General features: G+C 41.2%; 1 protein-coding gene across 1 annotated transcript in view; it reads left to right on the top strand.

Moving 5' to 3' along the window:
- LOC126176142 (polyglutamylase complex subunit TTLL1) overlaps positions 1–26,235 on the top strand; it is a gene marked incomplete at its 3' end in the record, with an annotated part of 265,578 nt that overhangs the window by 114,647 nt on the left and 124,696 nt on the right. The window contains exon 4 of the mRNA XM_049923281.1: positions 24,326–24,504. Coding sequence (XP_049779238.1) covers positions 24,326–24,504 — 179 coding nt within the window. The remainder of the gene's footprint in view (positions 1–24,325; positions 24,505–26,235) is intronic.

The following is a 26,235-nucleotide window of genomic DNA, read 5'->3' as shown; positions in this document are numbered from 1 at the left end:
TGAAATGGGAGATATGATACTGCGCGAAGAGTTTGACAGAGCACTGAAAGACCTAAGCCGAAACGACCCCGGGAGTAGACAACATTCCATAAGAACTACTGACAGCCTTGGGAGAGCCAGTCCTGACAAAACTCTACCATCTGGTGAGCAAGATGTATGAGACAGGCGAAATACCCTCAGACTTCAAGAAGAATATAATAATTCCAACCCCAAAGAAAGCAGGTGTTGACAGATGTGAAAATTACCGAACTATCAGTTTAATAAGTTACGGCTGCAAAACACTAACGCGAATTCTTTACAGACGAATGGAAAAACTAGTAGAAGCCGACCTAGGGGAAGATCAGTTTGGATTCCGTATAAATATTGGAACACGTGAGGCAATACTGACCCTACGACTTATCTTAGAAGAAAGATTAAGGAAAGGCAAACCTACGTTTCTAGCAATTGTACACTTAGAGAAAGCTTTTGACAATGTTGAATGGAATACTCTCTTTCAAATTCTGAAGGTGGCAGGGGTAAAATACAGGGAGCGAAACGCTATTTACAGTTTGTACAGAAAGCAGATGACGGCAATAAGAGTCGAGGGACATAAAAGGGAAGCAGTGGTTGGGAAGGGAGTGAGACAGGGTTGTAGCCTCTCCCCGATGCTATTCAATCTGTATATTGAGCAAGCAGTAAACGAAACAAATGAAAAGTTCGGAGTAGATATTAAAATCCATGGAGAAGAAATAAAAACTTTGAGGTTCACCGATGACATTGTAATTCTGTCAGAGATAGCAAAGGAGTTGGAAGAGCAGTTGAACGGAATGGACAGTGTCTTGAAAGGAGGGTATAAGATGAACATCAACAAAAGCAAAACGAGGATAATGGAATGTATTCGAATTAAGTCGGGTGATGCTGAGGGAATTAGATTAGGAAATGAGACACTTAAAGTAGTTAAGGAGTTTTGCTATTTGGGGAGCAAAATAACTGATGATGGTCGAAGTAGAGAGGATATGAAATGTATAGTGACAATGGCAAGGAAAGCGTTTCTGAAGAAGAGAAATTTGTTAACATCGAGTTTAGATTTAAATGTCAGGGAGTCGTTTCTGAAAGTATTTGTATGGAGTGTAGCCATGTATGGAAGTGAAACATGGACGATAAATAGTTTGGACAGGAAGAGAATAGAAGCTTTCGAAATGTGGTGCTACAGAAGAATGCTGAAGATTAGATGGGTAGATCACATAACTAATGAGGAGGTATTGAATAGAATTGGGGAGAAGAGGATTTGTGGCACAACTTGACAAGAAGAAGGGACCGGTTGGTAGGACATGTTCTGAGGCATCAAGGGATCACAAATTTAGCATTGGAGGACAGCGTGGAGGGTAAAAATCTTAGAGGGAGACCAAGAGATGAATACACTAAGCAGATTCAGATCGATGTAGGTTGCAGTAAGTACTGGGAGATGAAGAAGCTTGCACAGGATAGCATGGAGAACTGCATCAAACCAGTCTCAGGACTGAAGACCACAATAACAACAACAACTGCCAAAGACCCGATACCTTTCAACTGAACAGCTACTACAAACTGCATCACAAGAACAAACATCCACCACAGGAGTGAGCCACCGGTGACAATAACACGATACCTGGAAAAAAAAATCAAATATGCCGCGTCTCCACGATGTCACATTCGAAAGAAACGGCCACATATTTGCAAAACCAAGGTGATAAATAAGAAAACTACTCGTTTCACCCGCAGCCATTTGAGATATGCTCTTAAGTTCTGCCTAACATTACGCTCGAAAATCGTGCCAGATACGTGAAGAAACAGCCAAATATTTGTGAGAAACGTGAATATAAGGATAATCGCTAGTAGTTGCTCTAGCAATAAAATAAGCTGTGCTCTCAGGTTTCACCCTAAGCACACCCTCGTACGCCACGACATATTTTGAATAAACAGCATAGCCAGCATACATCATAGTTTACACTAGTTACTAAAGCGACTACAGATAACATTTAATAAGAGGCCGCTTACATCATTCGCAACGTAAACTCATGACGTCACACAAGTCGTGTCGTTGTGTCAGAGAGAACGGGTGGAATAGGACTGTTGCGCTTGACCCAAAACAACTATTGGGGGACACAGTTTGCCTTATTCAGAAAAGCGTTCGACATTGTACTATATCGTCGATTGTATATCTCGGTTAAGATGTGATCATGTGGAGTATCTTCACAAATATAAAAATGGTTCGAAAACTTTTTGACTAATGTAATAAAACACGCTGTACGGGACACGCAGTATGCAAGAGAAACGGAACTACATTGGGAGTATTCGCATGGAAACGTAACTGGACATCTTATGTTTTCAGTACAAATACACGGTTTCTCAGAAAGGATCTACAGGACTGTACAGGACTACAAGGCTGTTCGCTGATGATGCTGTCGCCTATGAGAAAGTATCATCGTTGAAATCTCGTGAGGAGATACAGAAACGCTTAGGCAAAATTTCCATTAGATGTAAAGAATGAGATCTTTCTTTAAAGGTGGATAAATGTAAGACAATACTTATAATAAACAGAAAGAGACTCCATTATAAGAGTGAGGACGAACACTCGAAGCATGTCGCTTTGCTTAAGTAGAAGTGATGCTAAAATCTATGTGAAGTAGAACGAACTCGTGAAGTCGGTAGGAGGGAAGACGAATAGGAGACTAATATTTGTTGGGAGGCTGCTTGGAAAGTTCAGTACATCTGTCAAGGAAGTCGCTTTCGAGGTGCTCGCAGGACCAGCTCTGAAGTGTTGCTCCATGGCTTGGAGTCCTTATCAGGTGGGCATTACAGCAGACATCGAAATAATTCCGAAATAATGCTGCTAGGATCGTTGTGTTTGGTGACGTCTCCTCTGAACAGAATTTCGCCGAGAGAACAGAAAATTCAACTTACAGAATTCAAGTCCCTCTCTTTTTAATTTCAATACTGGTCACACGTGATGACTGTGCCATGGCAAGATGCATAGCTAAAATCTGTGAGAGATGTAGATTTTGAGTTATTCTTGTTTCTGGTATGGCATACAAAAGCACGTACTTTCATTTTTGCCCTAGCAACAATTGTCTTACGTCGGAGTGATTCCTGTTTTGTTTGCAGTAACAGAGTCCAAATGCGAAGTTACTGGACGCTGCCACACAGTCATATGTACATTGTTCCTTTGAGTGGTCTGCTTGACTCCAGTTCTGATTCTGACTCCATTTCGTATCTGGCCTGTGACACAAATAATATCGGGTGATCAAAAAGCCAGTATAAATTTGAAAACTGAATAAATCAGGGAATAATGTAGATAGAGAGGTACAAATTGACACACATGCTTGGAATGACATGGGGTGTTATTAGAACCAAAAAAATACAAACGTTCAAAAAATGTCCGACAGATGGCGCTTCACCTGATCAGAATAGCAATAATTAGCATAACAAAGTACGACAAAGCAAAGATGATGGTCTTTACAGGAAATGATCAATATGTTCACCATCATTCCTCAACAATAGCTGTAGTCGGGGAATAATGTTGTGAACAGCACCGTAAAGCATGTACGGAGTTATGGTGAGGCATTGGCGTCGGATGTTGTCTTTCAGCATCCCTATAGATGTCGATCGATCACGATACTCTTGCGACTTCAGGTAACCCCAAAGCCAATAATAGCACGGGCTGAGGTCTGGGGACCTGGGAGGCCAAGCATGACGAAAGTGGCGGCTGAGCACACGATCATCACCAAACGACGCGCGCAAGAGATCTTTCACGCGTCTAACAATATGGGGTTTTTTTTTTTTTTTTGGTTCTCATAAAACCCCATGTCATTGCAAGCATGTGTGTCAATTTTTACCTGTCTATCTACATTATTCCGTGGTTTATTAAGTCTTCAAATTTATACTGACTTTTCGATCACCCGGTATTTAGTGTAACATCTTTGAGCATGTACAGCTGCAATCAACGTAGCGCTTATGACAGTGATTATGTAAAATCTTGAGGTTATATGAAATTAATGTGAATTAATGCACTGTATGTACAACATGTATGTTAAATGAACCACGTGTGTAATGTTTAATAACATAACCCAGCACATCATTTTCAACCTAGTAGAGATGAGTGTTCGAGGGATTTATTATCTGAACTGGGTGTTAACTGCGACACACGGTTTGCGTTATTTTAACTCTGCCCCTGTAGATAGCGGTACGTTAGGACGTGCTTGTCTTCGAGGCAGGACCCGGAGTCCAGCAGAGTTTCCTAGAGGCGTTTAGAGAATGGGGAATCCTTCCTTTTTTCAGTAGGAAGTAGCTGATGGACTTGTCTCCTCGAACTCACGTACTGTGGGTTGTTGAGGAGATTCACTTCTTTGTCGAGTGGTCAGTCTCTTCTGACTAGTTTGATGCGGCCGGCCACGAATTATTCTCTTGCGCCAACCTCTTCATGTCTGAGTAGCACTTGCACCTTACGTCAGATTAATTAATTCATTACGCATTTAGAATGTACTGATCAGAGTCTGTTAGACTTGAGTTGAAACGACACCAGTAACAAAAACTTAAACATGGCTGCGGAACATCAACTGTGTAAATCTGAGGAGGTTGAAAACCCAGCCAACCAGTTGTAATCAGAGGTTTATTAGACCTCTATCTAGGTTTCAATACCAGAGAAGGAAAGTTTCTACTCGCCATTTAGCGGAGATGCAGAGTAGCAACTTTCCTTCTTTGGTATTGTTATATTCCATCCTAGATTTTCTATCTAGGTTTCGATATTTGTAAAAATATCTTCTTCAGAAGTAGTGAGCCTTGTCACATTACATGATGGTACATTAGATTAGATACAGCCGAGCGGCTCTTGTCACGTATTACATTGACAAAACAAGAATTATCCCAAGCCATGGCATTCTGAAGTACGATGTATATAATCTGGCTGCTATGTAAAGGCACGACTAGGGATAATTCTTGTTTTGTCAATTTTATATACGACAAGAGGCGCTGAGTATCATCTAATCTAATGTACCACCATGTGATGTAACAAGGCCCTCTGCTTCTGAAGAAGATATTTTTACAACTATCAAAACCTAGGTCTAGGGCTAATAAACGTTTATTTGCAAGTGGTTGGCTGATTTTTTAACTTCTTCAAAAAATGGAAACAAATATTTGAGAAGTCCTACCATGTGGCAATACTTACGGCGAGTGAGGTAGTGGGGATAGCCAGTGGACATCTACATCTACATCTATACTCCGCGAGCCACCTTACGGTGTGTGGCGGAGGGTACTTATTGTACCACTATCTGATCCCCCCTTCCCTGTTCCATTCACGAATTGTGCGTGGGAAGAACGACTGCTTGTAAGTCTCCGTATTTGCTCTAATTTCTCGGATCTTTTCGTTGTGATCATTACGCGAGATATATGTGGGCGGTAGTAATATGTTGCCCATCTCTTCCCGGAATGTGCTCTCTCGTAATTTCGATAATAAACCTCTCCGTATTGCGTAACGCCTTTCTTGAAGTGTCCGCCACTGGAGCTTGTTCAGCATCTCCGTAACGCTCTCGCGCTGACTAAATGTCCCCATGACGAATCGCGCTGCTTTTCGCTGGATCATGTCTATCTCTTCTATTAATCCAACCTGGTAAGGGTCCCATACTGATGAGCAATACTCAAGAATCGGACGAACAAGCGTTTTGTAAGCTACTTCTTTCGTCGATGAGTCACATTTTCTTAGAATTCTTCCTATGAATCTCAACCTGGCGCCTGCTTTTCCCACTATTTGTTTTATGTGATCATTCCACTTCAGATCGCTCCGGATAGTAACTCCTAAGTATTTTACGGTCGTTACCGCTTCCAATGATTTACCACCTATGGCATAATCGTACTGGAATGGATTTCTGCCCCTATGTATGCGCATTATATTACATTTATCTACGTTTAGGGAAAGCTGCCAGCTGTCGCACCATGCATTAATCCTCTGCAGGTCTTCCTGGAGTACGTACGAGTCTTCTGATGTTGCTACTTTCTTGTAGACAACCGTGTCATCTGCAAATAGCCTCACGGAGCTACCGATGTTGTCAACTAAGTCATTTATGTATATTGTAAACAATAAAGGTCCTATCACGCTTCCTTGCGGTACTCCCGAAATTACCTCTACATCTGCAGATTTTGAACCGTTAAGAATGACATGTTGTGTTCTTTCTTCTAGGAAATCCTGAATCCAATCACAAACCTGGTCCGAAATGCCCGTGTTTCAGTATAAAAGCGAATTACTGTGTACTTCAGGGCTAACAGGCTGAAATAAAGTTTCAGTAGTTGTCTGAAAATGTGGAGTTCAGTTGCCGGCTTTCCAGTGTTCAGCGAGTGACTCGCGGGAGCTCTGAGGTGGAGGCTCGGTTTGGTAATGTTACTGGTATCTGTCTAATGTCAGTGAGCCACACTTAATCGATAAAGTTATTCTTCAATACAAAGAGGTTACAAGAATTCTGAAATGCGTTCCCATGTCCACATTTATTGTGTAGTTTTGCAGGCTGGTATTGTGACGTAGCGCATGCTTAAGTGATCGTTCGGCGGTGGCATCTTTATAAACAGTGCTTATTACTGCCGAGAAAGAAGACGTACCTGGATTTCTTAACAATGATTAAACTACATTTGTTTCCGTAGAAACTTGAAGTGTTTCCATTTTGGTTCGCGCCTTGACCGATATGCCGTGAACTGTTTCCCTCTTCTGTTTTTGTGGAACTTTTTTTAAAGAATTTGCAAGGAACCAAATGCACTTGTGGCGTTCCCTCTGAGCGCTGCACTTTCTCCAGTCTACTGAACAGGCTGGAAACATTTCCTGGTGCAATATGGATTGTTGCAAGGCTAATGTCATATTTTAGCCTCGCCTCATGTTGAAACCAGGCTGAGGACCCTTATGAAGGCCATTTTGCAGGAGTAGCAATGCCGAGAATTTATCCAGTTTCACCACTCAAGGTTTGTGTAATTAACTGGCAATGTACACTACTGACCATTAAAATTGCTACAGCAAGAAGAAATTCAGATGATAAACGGGTATTCATTGGACAAATATATTATACTAGAACCGACATGTGATTACATTTTCACGCAATTTGGGTGCATAGATCCTGAGAAATCAGTACCCAGAACAACCACCTCTGGCCGTAATAACGGCCTTGATACGCTTGAGCATTGAGTCACACAGAGCTTGTATGGCGTGTAGAGGTACAGCTGCCAATGCAGCTTCAACGCGATACCACAGTTCATCAAGAGTAGTGACTTGCATATTGTGACGAGACTGTTGCTCGGCCACCATTGAGCACACGTTTTCAATTGGTGACAGATCTGGAGAATGGGCTGATCAGGGCAGCAGTCGAACATTTTCTGTATCCAGAAAGGCCCGTACAGGACCTGCGACATGTGGTCGTGCACTATCCTGCTGAAATGTAGGCTTTCGCAGGGACCGAATGAAGGGTAGAGCCACGGGTCGTAACACATCTGAAATGTAACGTCCACTGTTCAAAGTGCCGTGAATGTGAACAAGAGGTGACCGAGACGTGTAACCAATGGCATGTAGAATTCAGAAGAGTTCAGTGAGACTAGCGATGATATAACCAAATACTTAATGATTTCAGCGTCAGCTCCACTGCACTCCCTGTAAAGGAATCTTAATACTAACTAAATTTAGTGGAAGGGGTTCAAGGCTTTCCTATTTTTAGTTAGCTGGTAAAATAACGTCGAAGAAGCAGTTAAGTTTACCATTGGAAATTTTATTGTACTCACAAAAAATCGTTTATAAATTGCACTATTGATAAAAGGCAATGTTTTAATACAGGATGGTAAAAACCAACTGCGTTCAACAAAAATGTGAACGAATATTCCCTGAATGGGTTTCCAAGTTCTACAATGGATCGAAGGATGACCTATGCCATATCACATCTATAATCTAGGTTTAAATTAAGTTTCACAAGAGAGAAAACTATCAAAATGGTCTACAGTGACCCCCTATTATCTTTAATTACTTATCTAACTTGTCGTAAATTACATTGGCTGATGTGGCTTCTCAATAACTATATAACAGAACAATCATCACGTTTCAGATTTTTACTTCAAGTGGCAAATGTGAACACCATGAGCTTTAATTGACGATCGACATTAGTATTACGCAAAAAGGGGATGTAACAGATGAGACTTCCGCAGTTCTGAGTGAAGCCTTATGCGCTCAAAAATGCGGCGTCGCGTGCATTCATTACCTTGTTGGTGTTCGTCAGGGGGCGGCGGACAGCACAGCTCCGCTCACCTCACCGTCTCGGAAGCAACTCTGTCCTAACTTCTCCTTACTACAATTTACCGAAATTGGATTAAAAAAAACTATCTGGCTGTGTTTTCATCTGACCAGTCAGGGTATCAATGTTAACCTTAAGCTCCGCCTACTAAAATTCTGTCTATCCAATGAGAAACGTTATACTTTTCGTTGTGGGGCAATGTTTTTAAAGTTTGCAACGTAACAGAGAAGCGAAAAAGTCTCACGCTAAAACTTGCAGCTGATGTGGTCCTTTTAGCGTTATCGTAAGATCTATACCGTTTTCTGGAGGGCTCTATCTTTTAACATGGGCTGGGGGTTGGTCCTAACATAACAGAGACGCGAAAAAGTCTCATGCTAAAAACTTGTGGGTGGTGTGGTCCTAGCAGTTAGCTGGCGACGTGGGTGTCCGTCCGTCCCTTATTGTAGGGCCTTCCAGCTTAACACGGTTCTGCTCTCGGCTTCTGTTCTCGTTTCTCCCCTCGGAACTGCGTCTGCCCATGGTGGGAAGGTATGACATGCATTTAGGCATTCTTGTGTTAGTCTGTGGTATTCCATTTGCTCACTCGTTGCTTGTATTACTTTGGTTGATTTACTGTCACGATTTATTCGGAGCTATGTGACATACTACTGGATTTGCTTATCATGTCAGGGTTTTCATGGAAGGTGTTGGATTTGCCTGACACCTTACATATCACCACCCTTCGAACTTAATTTTTGCACTGAAGTTAGGCAATGATTGAATCGTTGTCTAAGTCAGTCAAAAATTATTGCTTTATCTAAATTTTGTTGCCTACTGTTCAGCCACGTTATTCTGGTTCTATGCTAGTTTCTATTACTAATTTATATTTTTATATTCTTCCACATTATTCTTAAAAATGACAAGAGAAGAATATTTTTATGCTATTATTAATTTTTAATTATTTTCTTTCTTTATTTAAGTGTGAAGTTTGTTTTTTAAGAAGTTTGTTATCGAAAGTGAGGAGTCTTTCATATCGATTTTCTTAGAAATATATTTTTTTATAAATGTAGTAATTAAGTAAAATCTATTCCTAACACATTTTCTAAATACCATGTACAAGTAAAATGTTTTTGTTTCTAGACACTCATTTCAACATTGTTACACTAACAAATAAGTATTATTTCCAAGAATTGTTTCGACAAAGAAATATACATACACAAGTATAGAGATATTATCCTAACAAATGGTACAAATGTAAAAAAAAGGGAAAACATCCAAAGAGATAATTTTTTATTCTTTGTTTTTATAAGGAGAAAATAAGTAAAATATAGTTATTCTTTTATTTTTATGAGGAGAAAATAAGTGGCATATAGTTTTAGTGTTTATTATGCCTTACTTTTGTTCTTTATTAATGACTTATTTTTATCGATAGTCTATTTTTTACTTAAGTCCATAGTCAATGACTGTTATTTTGTAGTTTATAAGCTGTCTGGTGTGCTTAACGTATTTAGTTTTTCACACGTTTCTTTTGCACAATTCCTACATCACATAATTTAATTTCACACATTCACACAATCCTATGAGTGTTTAAGCATGAGGTTGGCGAATGTTTTTGCACGAAGGTGATGGACTTGAGCGAGATGGATGTGGGCAAGTATTTGATGTACAGCTTCGTTCGTCGTTTCTTGTTGGCTTTGCAAGTATGTGTTGCTGTTGTGGAGGTCCCATAATGGAATGGAGCTGTGAGTGCAGAATCTCATGGTTTACTGGCTTTGTATGCGTGAAAGTCATCGTAATGTGTCGCTGAAAGCGGTCGTTTTTCGTTGTAATACTTCACAGACGACTAGTTTACAATAGGATAGGGATTTCGGAAGGTATGTCGTCTATTCTTCACCCATCTTCTTTTTTGGTCTCAATCTTGCGAATCTTCAACTTCTGTTCTTCCTGCTTTTTCTCTGCTTCTTACTTGAGTCTTGGTTCTTCTCTGAGCAAGATATGGAAATATTTATTGATAACTAGTCGCTTTGAAGTTCTCCTCTTAGTAACAGTTTGATAAATTGTTTGGGTGTGTCATTTTTACTTTGTGGACGTTTTCTTCAGTTTTGTGCATCAGCGTGCTGTTTAATACCGGTAGTGTGACTTTTACACATTTTTTTGCCAGTGGTGGCTTGCCCAAGCGGTCTTCTCGTCGGGCCGATTTTTGTTTGCTCCGCTGAGCTCGGAGACCCTTCCGGCGTTCGGTGTTCAGCGTCCTGTTGCGTCTCTGCAGGGCTCTGCTACTGTGCGGGTCCGTGTTCCATCCCAGCAGGGTTCCGCCTAGCGGTCAAATTTATTGCCCACTCTATGAGGGCCCTCTGTTAGTCTCGCTGTCCTTTCCCTTCTCTCAACGCTTCTGCCTTGTAGGAATCGTGTCTTGCTAATTACGTCCTTTTCTTTCTTCATACTTCTCGCGTTGCAACTTGTGGGTCATTGCATCTGGTCTTTGCTGGAGTTTTTACAATGGGTCTTACAACAAAAAGTTTTACTTATAATCATCTAACATATGTCTAGTACCTACATTGTTTTACGCCTTCTTAAAAAGCTTTACAAATTTCAGCGCCCTTTCCATGTTACAATTCTATGATATTTTGAGTCTTAACTTATACAAGAAACCTCAAATTCGTTTTTTATTTTTGTGTAGTGTCGTGGTGTATAGCATTTTAGTATTTCATGCTGTTAGACTATCTACGCTTTATCCCTTCACCTTAATCTATGGTACTAGTGGTGTTATTATTGAAACTACTTTATTTTTCCCACCTTCCTCTTTCTTCATTCTTCTTTCTCCTGACGATCTTTTCTGCAACATAATCTTGAAATATTGTGCTGATTATTTACCAGTAATAAAATTAATCTTCAAACTTTTTGATATGGCTCACATGGTGAAGTCCTAAGGTTTTGCCTGTTTTTGGGTTCATTAGTTCCACAGCATTATCATGAGCAATTCGGCTAATTATGGCAGGTCCTTTGTATGCAGCGTAAAACTTATGTATTTTGTGTTTCTGTTTGCTGGAGAGATGGTGTGTTTTTACAAATACTTTCTGGCCTACTGAGAATGTTCTTTTAATTGCTGTTCTATCTCCTCTTTCTTTTCTTTTAATGGCTGCCTTTCTGATGTTGGAGAGTGCTGTTGCTATGACTTGTTTTTGCTGTCTATGTGGTACAATAGGAAATCTAACATTTTCTCTGGTTATGTTTGGGGCTTCAATATTTTTAAGTACAGTAACTGGAGGTAGTAGTGTAGTGCTATGTGGCATTTTATTTATTACTTCTTGAAAATCTTTAAGGTATATATCCCAAGTGTTGTGTCTTTTGCTTGCATATAATCGGCATAAAGTGCCTATGTCCTTCATAGATCGTTCTGCTGGATTTACGCTAGGTTTGTACTTAGATATGTAGATGGGTTTCATTTTGTGTTGTTTTAACGTGTTCTGCCATTGCACTGATTTGTATTGTGGGCCATTATCCGAAATTATTCGTTCCACTCGACCTACTTGTCTGAGAAAATCTTGCCTAAATGCTTTACTTATAGTAAGACCTGTTGCCTGTTTTAATGGTGTCAAGGTAACATATTTAAAAGTAAGTTCCAAAACGACAAATATGAAAATATATCCATTTTTTTGTGCGTGGGAGGGGCCCCATCAAATCTGTTGCAGCTATTTGTTTTAATCTTTTAGGGATTATTGGAAACATAGGTGGTTTGGTTTGGAAAGTGACGTGTTTAGCCCTCAAACATTTTTTGCATTTGACTAATACTGTTCTAATTCGTCTTTCCATATTAGAAAAATGGCTTGTTTGTTTTATTTTTAAAAAGCATTTCTTTGGTCCAAAGTGGCCATTACTTAAATGTGTATACCATATGTACTTATTAATTAGTTCATCTGGGATATAAATTAACCATTCATTCATTGCAACATTTCGTCTAAAAAAATAAAACATTGTTTTTTACGAGATAGTGCTGTCGAATGTCTGGAAAACCCTTACTTCTCCACTTGTGTTTGATTCCTAGTATTTCGGGATCCTTGTCCTGTTCTTTGCCTATGTTTTTCAATGCTGTCGTAATGTAGTTTTCGAAAGGTACTTGTTTCATATAGTACATTGTAAACTGGTCTTCTGCTGCTTCCAAACCTATGTTATTGGATGCACCCTGTGGACATCGTGATAAAGCATCTGCTAATACATTCACTGGTCCTGGTATGTGTGTAATAGTGAAGTCAAATTCTTGTAGTATTAACAACCATCTGGCTAACCTCCCATGAGTTAGTTTGGCTGATAACAGAAATTCTAATGCTTTGTGGTCAGTGTATACTTTTGTTTTTATTCAGAATAGGAAGTATCGAAAACGTTGGAAACTCCATACAATGGCCAATGCTTCCAGCTCCGTGACTGAATAGTTTTTCTCGCTTTTTGTGAGTACCCGACTGGCAAATGCAATTGTTCTATATGATCTTAGCCCTGCCTGTTCGTATTCTTGGAATAAAACAACTACTAAACCTGTTTTCGCGCTATCAGTGGCCATACAAAAATTTTGTGTTAGATCAGGATGTGCTAAAATCGGTGCTGTTGTTAGTGCGTTTTTCACTTTTAAAAATTCTTCATTGGCTTGTTGATCCCATACCCAGAGCGTGTTTTTTCCAGTCAATGCACATAGGCGTGGTGTTGCGAGAGAGTCGATCCAAATGAATTTTTTATAGAATCCAGTGAGACCTAGAAATCCTCTGAGAGTTTTCTTATTATATGGAGTACAGAATTCTTTGATTGCCGTTAGTTTTTCTGGGTCGGGCATTACCCATTTCTCGGAAATTATGTGTCCTATAAATTTGACCTCTCGCCTTCCAAATTTGGATTTTGTTATATTTACTGTGACCCCATGCTCTTTCATGATCTGTAAAAACTGATTTAATGTGTCGTTGTGATGTTCCCAAGAGGATTCTGCTATAATCATATCATCAACATAACAAGTAATTTTTTGTAAAATTTCAGGACTGAGTATAGTATTAAATCCCCTAATAAACGCTGCTGATGATATGTTTAAACCAAATGGAAATCGTTTAAATTGGTAACATCTACCGAATACCATAAATGCTGTAAGTTTTCTACATTCTGGGGCCAATTCTATTTGCCAGAAACTACTCTGTAAATCAATTGATGAAAATATCTTAGCACCATGGAAGTTTTGTATCAATTCCTCTAATTTTTCTGGGCGATCTGTCTCAGTGATTATGATTGTGTTGATCTGTCTGGAATCAAGCACTAACCTGATGCTCCCATCTCGTTTTTGTACAATATGGAGCGGGCTGTTATATGTGGAGGTAGCTGGTTCAATAATATCGTCATCTAACATTTTGGATATCTCCTGGAATACTTTATTCCTGTAGCTTAATGGGATTGTATAGGGTGGTACTCTAAATGGTTTGTGCTCTTTTACTTCAGACTTGTACTGAAAGTTTTTAATACTGCCAGTCTTAGGTAAAAATACATCTGCTTTATCTCGTAAAATACCCTCTAATTCTCTTTTACTGTGTTCCGAAATACCTTGAACTTCTTGCAATTTTTCGTCTATTTCTTTATGGGCTTCTAACATGAGTTGAGGCGATTCTCCCTTTTGTGCATACCATTCTAATTCTTCATCCTCTTTATCTCGCATCATTCTTAATTGTTTGTTTATAACTGGTATTTCTTCTAATTGTAGCTTTTGCTCAAAGAGAAGTGTGACATTCCCGAATGTTACGCTACCTTTCCCCATATCAATTATAGCTCGTCTCCCATTTAAAAAATCTGCATTTATAATCAAATCTACAGTTAGTTTAGGTATAATCACGAAGTTGGCTTCGATCTTTTGACCTTGGCACGAAAGAGTTAACCTTGTTTGTCTCGTAACTTCCGCAGCATTGTTTCTAATAGGACCTCTTACTTTAATCTTACGTGTTTTCAGAACTGGCAATTCCTCATTGGCATTACACTGCATGAATAAATTTTCTGAGATCGCAGTCAGTTCACTTCCGCTATCAATTACAATATTGACTGGGATATGCTTTACCATGGCCTTCACAATTGGTTGAATTTGAAAGGGTTAGTTCTGTTCTTCTTTTCCTTGCATCAACGAATCCTCCACTGAATCATACATGAGTCTTTTTAGGAATTTCCCTTGTGAATTCGAACTTTCTGTAGGATAAGCTTCGACTGCTACTTCTCTCTCTTTTATTCCTCTTCTCTATTTCTTCCTTCATTTACGCTTTCTTCAACATCCTCTACTTTTTCCTCATCCTCGTCTATCTTCTCCTTCTTCGTCGCTACTTCCACATAATCGCATCTAAATGCTCTAATTACCGCTTCATAACTTCCTTCATTATATACGTTGGGTTGTGTGCCCACTCGTAACTTATTTTCAACTTCTGTCGACTGCGCATTATCCTCATTGAATTCGCTTTACCTGGTTTCCATCTCAGATAGCTTTGCAATACTCATTACTTCGTCCTTTCCTCCTACATTCGTTGTGCATGCCTCTGGTAATTCATCTTCCTCGTCAGTACTCTCCCAATTAATTTTTGTCCCAACACGATATTGTTATTTTCTTGTCTTCGTTTTCATCTGGTCCCTGCGGATTTGTTTCTTCCTTCTTCTCTTCTCATGATAAGATTTTTACTTCTCTGTTCAAGGCGCTGCAATTGTCCTGGGTCGGTGCGTCATTCTCTTTGGCATGGGCGCTTAGCTGTCAATTCGAACGTTTATCGGTGTTTGGTGGTCTTACCTCCACCTCTTCTATGTGTATTCTCTTTTCTTGTTCAGCTTGTTGATAGTGGTTTCTTCGTTGATAATTTGTCGGTCTATTGGTTCTCCAGTGCCCGTTCCGGTTGTCGTTATTCCCTCTGTAATAGTTGTTGCCGTTCCTGGGTGAATTATAGTTATTGCCATATTCTCTTCTAAATCCATAACCGGTTCTTTGTTGAAATCTATTGTCGTTTCTTGGTGAGAAGTTATCACATGGTTCGTAATTATTGTTTCTTCGTACTGTGTCTTGTGTATTCCACTGCTTTTTGCTTTCGTTTTCACGTGCGCTTCGTCTTTTTCTTGCGTCATCTTCCGAAAATATGAACTCTAGTTCCCTTAGAATACCTTTAAATGCTTCGACGTCATTGTCTCCGCGACCTATTGATGATTGCTGGTATTTCAATGGTAGCTTCATCGCGCATTATTTAATCTCCGTCACTGTATGGTACATCTAAGCATTGATTTTTCTTTGCCATTAATTCGAAAAATTTCACGGGACTCTTCTCTCCTGAATTTTCAAAATATGGGTTCTGTAATAATTCGTACTTCACTCTGTTCTGTGCTTCGCTGGACCAATATCGTGAGAGAAACTTCTCTCTGAAATCTTCGTACGATCGGCATGTCGCTGCAACATTCTGCATGGTTTCTGCGACTGTTCCTGACATGTGTGCACATATAAAATCTAATTTGTGTGCTAGCGTCCAGTGTTCTGGTAATCCTACTCGGAATTTATCAATAAAAGTTCGTGGATGTAATGAGTTTCCTTCTCGAAAGTGTTGAAAGTTTCTGACTGTGAGGAAATGATCGTTGTCGTACTTCGTCATAGTTCCATATGAAATTCGCGATTCTTCGCCACTTTTGTTTCTGATCATTTCTCCCACCGTTCTTTCCGTTTGTGGTAGATCTATTGGATATTGTCCACTGTAACTTTCGCCACACTGTTTTCAACAATTTCACGCGCTGTACCTGCTGCTTGTCTAGTAATTTCGTTTATCTGTTTCTCTAGTTTCTTGACTTCTCCCTGGGTGTTGTTACCTAATGTTTTGATCTCGTCCTGAATGTCATTACGCAATGTTTGTACGTCCGCTTGTACCTTTTCAATGTCTGTTCTCAATTGATTATGACCTGCGTTATATGTCCTATTTCTCGCGATACTGCATCGTCTGTTGTACTGTCCTCTATTCTCTGTCCATTTTCATGCTGGGTCTCTACCTCAATTCGGTCAAGGTCTCGATCTGCCATTGCTAATCTTTCCGAATCCCTTATTTTCTGTTTTAAAAACAATTCACGCGCCCTACTTCGCGTCAACATGCGCTCATACGATCTCACGCGTTTCACAAACTTTTTGCACACACGACTTGACAAACCATTCACTTACTTGTTGGGTCAGAACCAACTTGTCAGCGATGTATCCGCCACCTGTGCGCTTGCATTGAGGTGAAAACTTAATTCTAACAATATTAAAATTCACAACTTAATTATGCTATTGTCTCAGACACTTTCTTACTATCTATCGCTGCAGCTACTGTTTTCGAGTATTTAAAACTTTAGGAAAAAAATTTTTTTTTACTACGAAAATTTTTCAACTAGATATTTTTCTGACCTAGTTAGGCATGTGGTCGACCTTCAATCATGGTATTTTACCATCCTGGCAGGGTCGCCATTTTCTAAACATTCTGCGTGGTGTCTGTTTGTTCTATATTGTGTCTCCCTACCACTTTCGCGCAGCGACGCTCTGAGCGTGTTTTTTTTTTTTTTAGGGAATTGACTAGTTTGAACCTGGGACCTGTTGTTGGTAAGGAGACGTCAGACCACACATGACATGTAGAATTCAGAAGAGTTCAGTGAGACTAGCGATGATATAACCAAATATTAATGATTTCAGCGTCAGCTCCACTGCACTCCCTGTAAAGGAATCTTAATACTAACTAAATTTAGTGGAAGGGGTTCAAGGCTTTCCTATTTTTAGTTAGCTGGTAAAATAACGTCGAAGAAGCAGTTAAGTTTACCATTGGAAATTTTATTGTACTCACAAAAAATCGTTTATAAATTGCACTATTGATAAAAGGCAATGTTTTAATACAGGATGGTAAAAACCAACTGCGTTCAACAAAAATGTGAACGAATATTCCCTGAATGGGTTTCCAAGTTCTACAATGGATCGAAGGATGACCTATGCCATATCACATCTATAATCTAGGTTTAAATTAAGTTTCACAAGAGAGAAAACTATCAAAATGGTCTACAGTGGCCCCCTTTTATCTTTAATTACTTATCTAACTTGTCGTAAATGACAGTGGCTGATGTGGCTTCTCAATAACTATATAACAGAACAATCATCGCGTTTCAGATTTTTACTTCAAGAGGCAAATGTGAACACCATGAGCTGTAATTGACGATCGACACTACTATTACGCAAAAAGGGGATGTAACAGATGAGACTTCTGCAGTTCTGAGTGAAGCCTTATGCGCTCAAAAATGCGGCATCACGTGCATTCATTACCTTGTCGGTGTTCGTCAGGGGGTGGCGGACAGCACAGCTCCGCTCACATCACCGTCTCGGAAGCAACTCTGTCCTAACTTCTCCTTACTACAATTTACTGAAATTGGATTAAAAAAAAACTATCTGGTTGTGTTTTCATCTGACCAATCAGGGTCTCAATGTTAACCTTAAGCTCCGCCTACTAAAATTCTGTCTATCCAATGAGAAACGTTATACTTTTCGTTGTGGGGCAATGTTTTTAAAGTTTGCAACGTAACAGAGAAGCGAAAAAGTCTCACGCTAAAACTTGCAGCTGATGTGGTCCTTTTAGCGTTATCGTAAGATCTATACTGTTCTTCTAGAGGACTCTATCTTTTAACGTGGGCTGGGGAATGGTCCTAACGTAACAGAGACGCGAAAAAGTCTCACGCTAAAACTTGCGGTTGGTGTGGTCCTAGCAGTTAGCTGGCGACGTGGGTGTCCGTCCGTCCCTTATTGTAGGGCCTTCCAGCTTAACACGGTTCTGCTCTCAGCTTCTGTTCTCGTTTCTCCCCTCGGAACTGATGGGGAAGGTATGACATGCATCTAGGCATTCTTGTGTTAGTCTGTGGTATTCCATTTGCTCACTCGTTGCTCGTATTACTTTAGTTAATTTAATGTCACGATTTATTCGGAGCTATGTGACATACTACTGGATTTGCTTATCATGTCAGGGTTATCATGGAAGGTGTTGGATTTGCCTGACATCTTACAAGGTGATCTACATGAGTTCCAAAAGAAATCCGTTGGAATTCGATTACTCGATAAATAGTACAATTCTCAAGGCTGTCAATTCAACTAAGTATCTGGGTGTTAAAATTACGAACAACTTCAGTTGGAAAGACCACATAGATAATATTGTGGGGAAGGCGAGCCAAAGGTTGTGTTTCATTGGCAGGACACTTAGAAGATGCAACAAGTACACTAAAGATACAGCTTACACTACACTCGTTCGTCCTCTTTAGAATATTGCTGCGCGGTGTGGGATCCTTACCAGGTGGGATTGACGGAGGACATCGAAAGGGTGCAAAAAAGGGCAGCTCGTTTTGTATTATCGCGTAATAGGGGAGAGAGTGTGGCAGATATGGTACGCGAGTTGGGATGGAAGTCATTAAAGCAAAGACGTTTTTCGTCGCGGCGAGATCTATTTACGAAATTTCAGTCACCAACTTTCTCTTCCGAATGCGAAAATATTTTGTTGAGCCCAGGCTACATAGGTAGGAATGATCATCAAAATAAAATAAGAGAAATCAGAGCTCGAACACAAAGGTTTAGGTGTTCTTTTTTCCCGCGCGCTGTTCGGGAGTGGAATGGTAGAGAGATAGTATGATTGTGGTTCGGTGAACCCTCTGCCAAGCACTTAAATGTGAATTGCAGAGTTATCATGTAGATGAAGATGTAGATGAATACAGAAATAGCGAGCTTTTTTTTTCGTAGGAAAATAACATTGGCGTTGCTCTGTGCCCAGTTTTCTTTTGACTCAGCCCTTTTTTTTCTCATGGTCGAAGTGGAATAGAGTGGAATTGAGAGATATATACCACATCAATTAATAAGAGACGCTACTGATCCCCCCTTGCTACACTAAACGGGTCAGAACACTTTTGCGGAGGAACGAAAAAAGCGTCCCAAATTTAAAAGAACGCAAAATCCACAAGATTGGCAAAATTTTACAGAAGCTCGAAATTTAGCACGAACTTCATTGCGAGATGCTTTTAATAGTTCCCGCAACGAAAATCTGTCTCGATATCTGGCAGAAAATCCAGAGAGATTCTGGTCATATGTAAAGTACATCAGCGGCGAGACACAATCAATACTTTTCACTGCGCGATAACGACTGTTATGCCACTGGTGACAGTGCCACTAAAGAAGAGTCACTGAACACGGTTTTCCGAAACTCATTCACCAAAGAGGACGAAGTGAATATTCCAGAATCCGAATCTAGAACCACTGCGAACATGAGTAACTTACAAGCAGATATCCTCGGTGTACCGAAGCAGCTTAAATCAGTTAATAAATGGAGGCTTGCGGTTCAGATTGCACACCAGACAGGTTCCTTTCAGAGTATGCTAATATAATAGCTCCACATCTAACAATGATGTACAATCGCTCGCTCATCAAGAGAGCTGTACCTAAAGACTGGAAAGTTGGACAAATAACACCAATACCCAAAAAAGGAAACAGGAGTAATTCGCTGAATTACAGACGCGTATCATTAATGTCGATTGTAGTAGGGTTTTGGAACATATTGTGTGTTACAACATAATGAATTATATCTAAGAAAACGATTTATTGACTAATAGTCAGCACGGATTCAGGAAAAATCGTTCTTGTGAAACATAACTAGTTCTCTATTCGCACGAAGTAATGAATGCTAACGACAGGGGTTGTCAAATTGATTCCCCTTTCTTTTAGATTTCCAGTTGGTTGTAGGTTGCAGTAGTTATGCGGAGATGAAGTGGCTTTCACAGGGTGGAATAGCGAGAAAAGTTGCATCAAACCAGTCTGCGGATTGAAGACCATAACAACAAAAAGAGTAACTACAGCAGTCGAGAGCGATATGGTACTGTGTAAGGATGTTTATCATCATATTCTAATTTGTAGTGAGTCGATTCTTAAATCGGCAATGGGACAACATGTTTAATACATTGGGTCTAAAGTGATTTGCGAGTGAACTATTCGCTACGAAAGATGTTAACTTGAACAGTCATTTCCAACTGTAAATTGGGTGCCGCACGGGATAAAGTAGCACAAATTAACGTACAAACATTCACAAGGAACAAAAAACGCCCTGTCATGCTCTGAACTTTGATTCGCACTATTAAAGTGCTTAGAACTTTGTAACTTGTGACGTGAATCACGTTAACACGATACGTTAGAAAATATCGTTCAAAAGTCAATAAAATGGTCGCTTCACAGTAAAACTAGGCTCCACCGTGACTGCAAAATTACAACGTGAGAGAGCGAATACGGTGTCGTCTGTAAGATAGGCAACCCACATCACTGTTGTGCTTGCCGTATAATCTCATATCGTGGGCAGTCTTAACCACGCAGTGTGGTGAGGACGTGATCAACCGACATTCCTGTTTATGCTTTGTTCCAAATGCATGCAGTTAAGCTGTTACTAAATGTTGCTGGTATCGAGTGGAAAAAAAACTGATACAGTTTTCCAACGTAAATACTTTATTGATTTTATTTCAAATTCTATTACATTTAGGATTCCTGTGATAATCTATTGTCTAACCGCATGACTACAGTGCAGTTCACACGTAACACTTAGACAGGAACATCGTTTTACAGTTCGTTATGTGGAACTTTCGCCTGGAAGGCGAATAGAGAGTTGGAACATCGGTCTCTGGGGCGAATATCGCTTTTTTCTGACATACAGACAGACATCCATACATACAAACACACACACAGACACACACTCACACACACACACACACACACACACACACACACACACACACACACAAACACAAACACACACAATATACATAAAGTCAATGTTCAATATGGGGATTTATGTGAACATTTAAAATGAGTAAAGTGTTGAGATTAAAAGATTTTAGTTTTTTATTCAATTTCAGAAAGAGAGGCCATCTGTCTAGAACAAAGTTTTTCAGTCTTGTTCAATATTTTAGCTGTACAGAGACAACGAATTGAGTCACTTTGGTTGTCCTGAGATCAGCTAACAGTGGAATTTGGAACTCTTGGTGAATCATGGAAAGTCACACTCCTTGTTTATCGTATCTGGCACATTATCGTCGGAATAAAGATTGTTCACTTTTTCGATTTGGTGGTGCTGATCGACTTGTGTAGAAATTGTTGCATTCTGTTCTTACGAAATGTTCTGAACCAGTTCGTTTTCGGATGTTTCTGAGCCTCTGTCGTGTTCTAGCGTTGACAAATCGCTTACGTCAATACCGTATGTGTGTGTGTTTGTCCTTAGGGTACATAGTAAGAGCCTACGGAATATCAGACCAGCTGTGTGGCTGGACTGAAGCGTTTTTAGCAAACAGAACACAGCATGTTGTTCTCAATGGAGAGACGTCTACAGACGTTAAAGTAACTTCTGGCGTGCCACAGGGGAGTGTTATGGGACCATTGCTTTTCACAATATATATAAATGACCTAGTAGATAGTGTCGGGAGTTCCATGCGGCTTTTCACGGATGATGCTGTAGTATACAGAGAAGTTGCAGCATTATAAAATTGCAGTGAAATGCAGGAAGATCTGCAGCGGAAAGGCACTTGGAGCAGGGAGTGGCAACTGACCCTTAACATAGACAAATGTAATGTATTGCGAATACACAGAAAGAAGGATCCTTTATTGTATGATTATATGATAGCGGAACAAACACTGGTAACAGTTACTTCTGTAAAACATCTGGGAGTATGTGTACGGAACGATTTGAAGTGGAATGATCATATAAAATTAATTGTTGGTAAGTCAGGTGCCAGGTTGAGATTCATTGGGAGAGTCCTTAGAAAATGTAGTCAATCAACAAAGGAGGTGGCTTACAAAACACTCGTTCGACCTGTACTTGAGTATTGGTCATCAGTGTGGGATCCGTATCAGGTCGGGTTGACGGAGGAGATAGAGAAGATCCAAAGAAGAGCGGCGCGTTTGGTCACAGGGTTATTTGGTAAGCGTGATAGCATTACGGAGATGTGTATCAAACTCAAGTGGAAGACTATGCAAGAGAGGCGCTCTGCATCGCGGTGTAGCTTGCTATCCAGGTTTCGAGAGGGTGCGTTTCTGGATGATGTATCGAATATATTGCTTCCCCCTACTTATACCTCCCGAGGAGATCACGAAAATTAGAGAGATTCGAGCGCGCACGGAGGCTTTCTGGCAGTCGTTCTTCCCGCGAACCATACGCGACTGGAACAGGAGAGGGAGGTAACGTCAGTAGCAGGTAAAGTGCCCTCCGCCACACACCGTTGGGTGGCTTGCGGAGTACAAATGTAGATGTAAATGTGATTTTCACCGCCTCTAGTGGAAAAAACGTAAACCATATCCGCCTGTCAGACGGACGTTGTGTTTCACAGAGGAAGACTGCACTGTAGTTCCTTCTCTAGATTGTCACACAGATGACAAAATGGTAGATATCGAAGTAGACGACAGAGGGATAGAGAAACAATTAAAATCGCTCAAAAGAGGAAAGGCCGCTGGACCTGATGGGATACCAGTTCGATTTTACACAGAGTACGCGAAGGAACTTGCCCCCCTTCTTGCAGCGGTGTACCGTAGGTCTCTAGAAGAGCGTAGCGTTCCAAAGGATGGGAATAGGGCACAGTCTCCCCGTTTTCAAGAAGGGACGTCGAACAGATGTGCAGAACTATAGACCTATATCTCTAACGTCGAACAGTTGTAGAATTTTGGAACACGTATTATGTTAGAGTGTAATGACTTTTCTGGAGACTAGAAATCTACTCTGTAGGAATCAGCATGGGCTTCGAAAAAGACGATCGTGTGAAACCCAGCTCGCTCTATTCGTCCACGAGACTCAGAGGGCCATAGACACGGGTTCCCAGGTAGATGCCGTGTTTCTTGACTTCCGCAAGGCGTTCGATACAGTTCCCCACAGTCGTTTAATGAACAAAGTATATGGACTATCAGACCAATTGTGTGATTGGATTGAAGAGTTCCTAGATAACAAACGCAGCACGTCATTCTCAATGGAGAGAAGTCTTCCGAAGTAAGAGTGATTTCAGGTGTGCCGCAGGGGAGTGTCGTAGGACCGTTGCTATTCACAATATACATAAATGACCTTGTGGATGACATCGGAAGTTCACTGAGGCTTTTTGCGGACGATGCTGTAGTACAATCGAGAGGTTGTAACAATGGAAAATTGTACTGAAATGCAGGAGGATCTGCAGTGAATTGACGCATGGTGCAGGGAATGGCAATTGAATCTCAATGTAGACAAGTGTAATGTGCTGCGAATACGTAGAAGGAAAGATCCCTTATCATTTAGCTACAAAATAGCAGGTCAGCAACTGGAAGCAGTTAATTCCATAAATTATCTGGGCGTACGCATTAGGAGTGATTTAAAATGGAATGATCATATAAAGTTGATCGTCGGTAAAGCAGATGCCAGACTGAGATTCATTGGAAGAATCCTAAGGAAATGCAATCGGAAAACAAAGGAAGTAGGTTACAGTACGCTTGTTCGCCCACTGCTTGAATACTGCTCAACAGTGTGGGATCCGTACCAGATAGGGTTGATAGAAGAGATAGAGGAGATCCAACGGAGAGCAGCGCGCTTCGTTACAGGATCATTTAGTAATAGCGAAAGCGTTTCGGAGATGATAGATAAACTTCAGTGGAAGACTCTGCAGGAGAGACGCTCAATAGCTCGGTACGGGCTTTTGTTAAAGTTTCGAGAACATACCTTCACCGAAGGGTCAAGCAGTATACTGCTCCCTCCCACGTATATCTCGCGAAGAGACCGTGAGGATAAAATCAGAGAGATTAGAGCCCACACAGAGGCATACCGACAATCCTTCTTTCCACGAACAATACGAGACTGGAATAGAAGGGAGAACCGATAGATGTACTCAAGGTACCCTCCGCCACACACCGTCAGGTGGCTTGCGGAGTATGGATGTAGATGTAGAAGTGTCTGGCACAGGGGTCTGCGAACCACCTTCAGATTATTTCTCTACTGTGATCCTAGTTGTTTGTGCAGATAGCCTCTCCACTGGAGGACGTTTTAGTAACGAGTGACTTCCCCGACTGCCGGCAGGATGATCAACCACTTCCCGAACCACTACGAGCTGTCGCGCAAGGACTTGCTGGTGAAAAACATCAAGCGCTACCGGAAGCAGCTGGAGCGAGACAAGGAGCCGGTGGCCGAGCGCAGTGACGTCACGGGCCGCTACGTGTACCTCGACTTCGTGCCCGTCACCTTCGTGCTGCCCGCAGGTGGGTCTGTCTGCGGCGCGCTGGCTGGAGGCGCTTGTCCGGAAACGGACCGAGGTGCAGATACGTACTGTTGTTGTGATCGCTCAGCTTTTCTCGTTGTGACTGTTTAACGGTGTGTTGTCGGGTGTACAGCCTAGTTGTTGATTCCGTGTTGTGCACAATTTTTCGATTTCCTCCGGGGAAGTGATTTGTGTTCTCGCTGCCTGAACTCCAAACAAGGTTACTAGGATTAAAAAGAGTTCTGAGGAAAAAGAATCTGTATCACTGACACTTTGCGGCCTTAGTAAGGCGTTTCACTACATTCCTCACAAGGTACTCATACACTAATGGCCATTAAAATTGCTACACCACGAAGGTGACGTGCTACAGACGCGAAATTTAACCGACAGGAAGAAGATGCTGTGATATGCAAATCATTAGCTTTTCAGTGCATTCACACAAGATTGGCGCCGGTGGCGACACCTACAACGTGCTGACAGGAGGAAAGTTTGCAACCGATTTCTCATACACAAACAGCAGTTGACCGGCGTTGCCTGCTGAAACGTTGTTGTGATGCCTCGTGTAAGGAGCAGAAATGCGTACCATCACGTTTCCGACTTTGATAAAGGTCGTATTGTAGCCTATCCCGATTGCAGTTTATCGTATCGCGACAATGGTGTTCGCGTTGGTCGAGATCCAATGACTGTTAGCAGAATATGGAATCGGTGGGTTCAGGTGGGCAATACGGAACGCCGTGCTGGATCCCAACGGCCTCGTATCACTAGCAGTCCAGATGATAGGCATCTTATGCGCACTGCTGTAAAGGATCGTGCAGCCACGTCTCGATCCTTGAGTCAGCAGATGGGGACGTTTGCAAGACAGCAACCGTCTGCACGAACAGTTCGACGACGTTTGCAGCAGCATGGACTATCAGCTCGGAGACCCTGGCTGTGATTACCCTTGACGCTGCATCACAGGCAGGAGCTCTTGCGATGGTGTACTCAACGACGAACCTGGGTGCACGAATGGCACAACGTCATTTTTTCGGATGAATCCAGGTTCTGTTTACAGCATCATGATGTTCGCATCCGTGTTTGGTGACATCGCGGTGAATGCACATTGGAAGCATTTTCGTCATCGCCATACTGGCGTATCACTCGGCGTGATGATATGGGGTGCCGTTGGTTACACGTCTCTGTCACCTCTTGTTCGCATTGACGGCACTTTGAACAGTGGACGTTACATTTCAGATGTCTTACGACCCGTGGCTCTACCCTTCATTCGATCCCTGCGAAACCCTACACTTCAGCAGGATAATGCACGACCGCATGTTGCAGGTGCTGTACTGGCCTTTCTGCATACAGAAAATGTTCGACTGCTGCCCTGGCCGGCACATTCTCCAGATCTCTCACCAGTTGAAAACGTCTGGTCAATGGTGGCCGAGCAACTGGCTCGTCACAATACGCCAGTCACTACTCTTGATGAACTGCGGTATCATGTTGAAGCTGCTTGGGGAGCTGTACCTGTACACAGCATCCAAGCTCTGTTTGAGTCAATGCCCAGGCGTATTAAGGCCGTTATTACGGCCAGCGTTGGTGGTTCAGGGTACTGATTTCTCTGGATATATGCACCAAAATTGCATGGAAAATGTAATCATTTGTCAGTTCTAGTATAATATATTTGTCCAATGAATACCCGTTTATCATCTGCGTTTCTTCTTGGTGTAGCTCTTTTAATGGCCAGTAGTGTAAA

This window comes from Schistocerca cancellata, chromosome 3, assembly GCF_023864275.1.
Source record: "Schistocerca cancellata isolate TAMUIC-IGC-003103 chromosome 3, iqSchCanc2.1, whole genome shotgun sequence".
In the NCBI taxonomy this organism is placed as follows: domain Eukaryota; kingdom Metazoa; phylum Arthropoda; class Insecta; order Orthoptera; family Acrididae; genus Schistocerca; species Schistocerca cancellata.
This window is presented reverse-complemented; position numbering and strand designations above follow the sequence as displayed.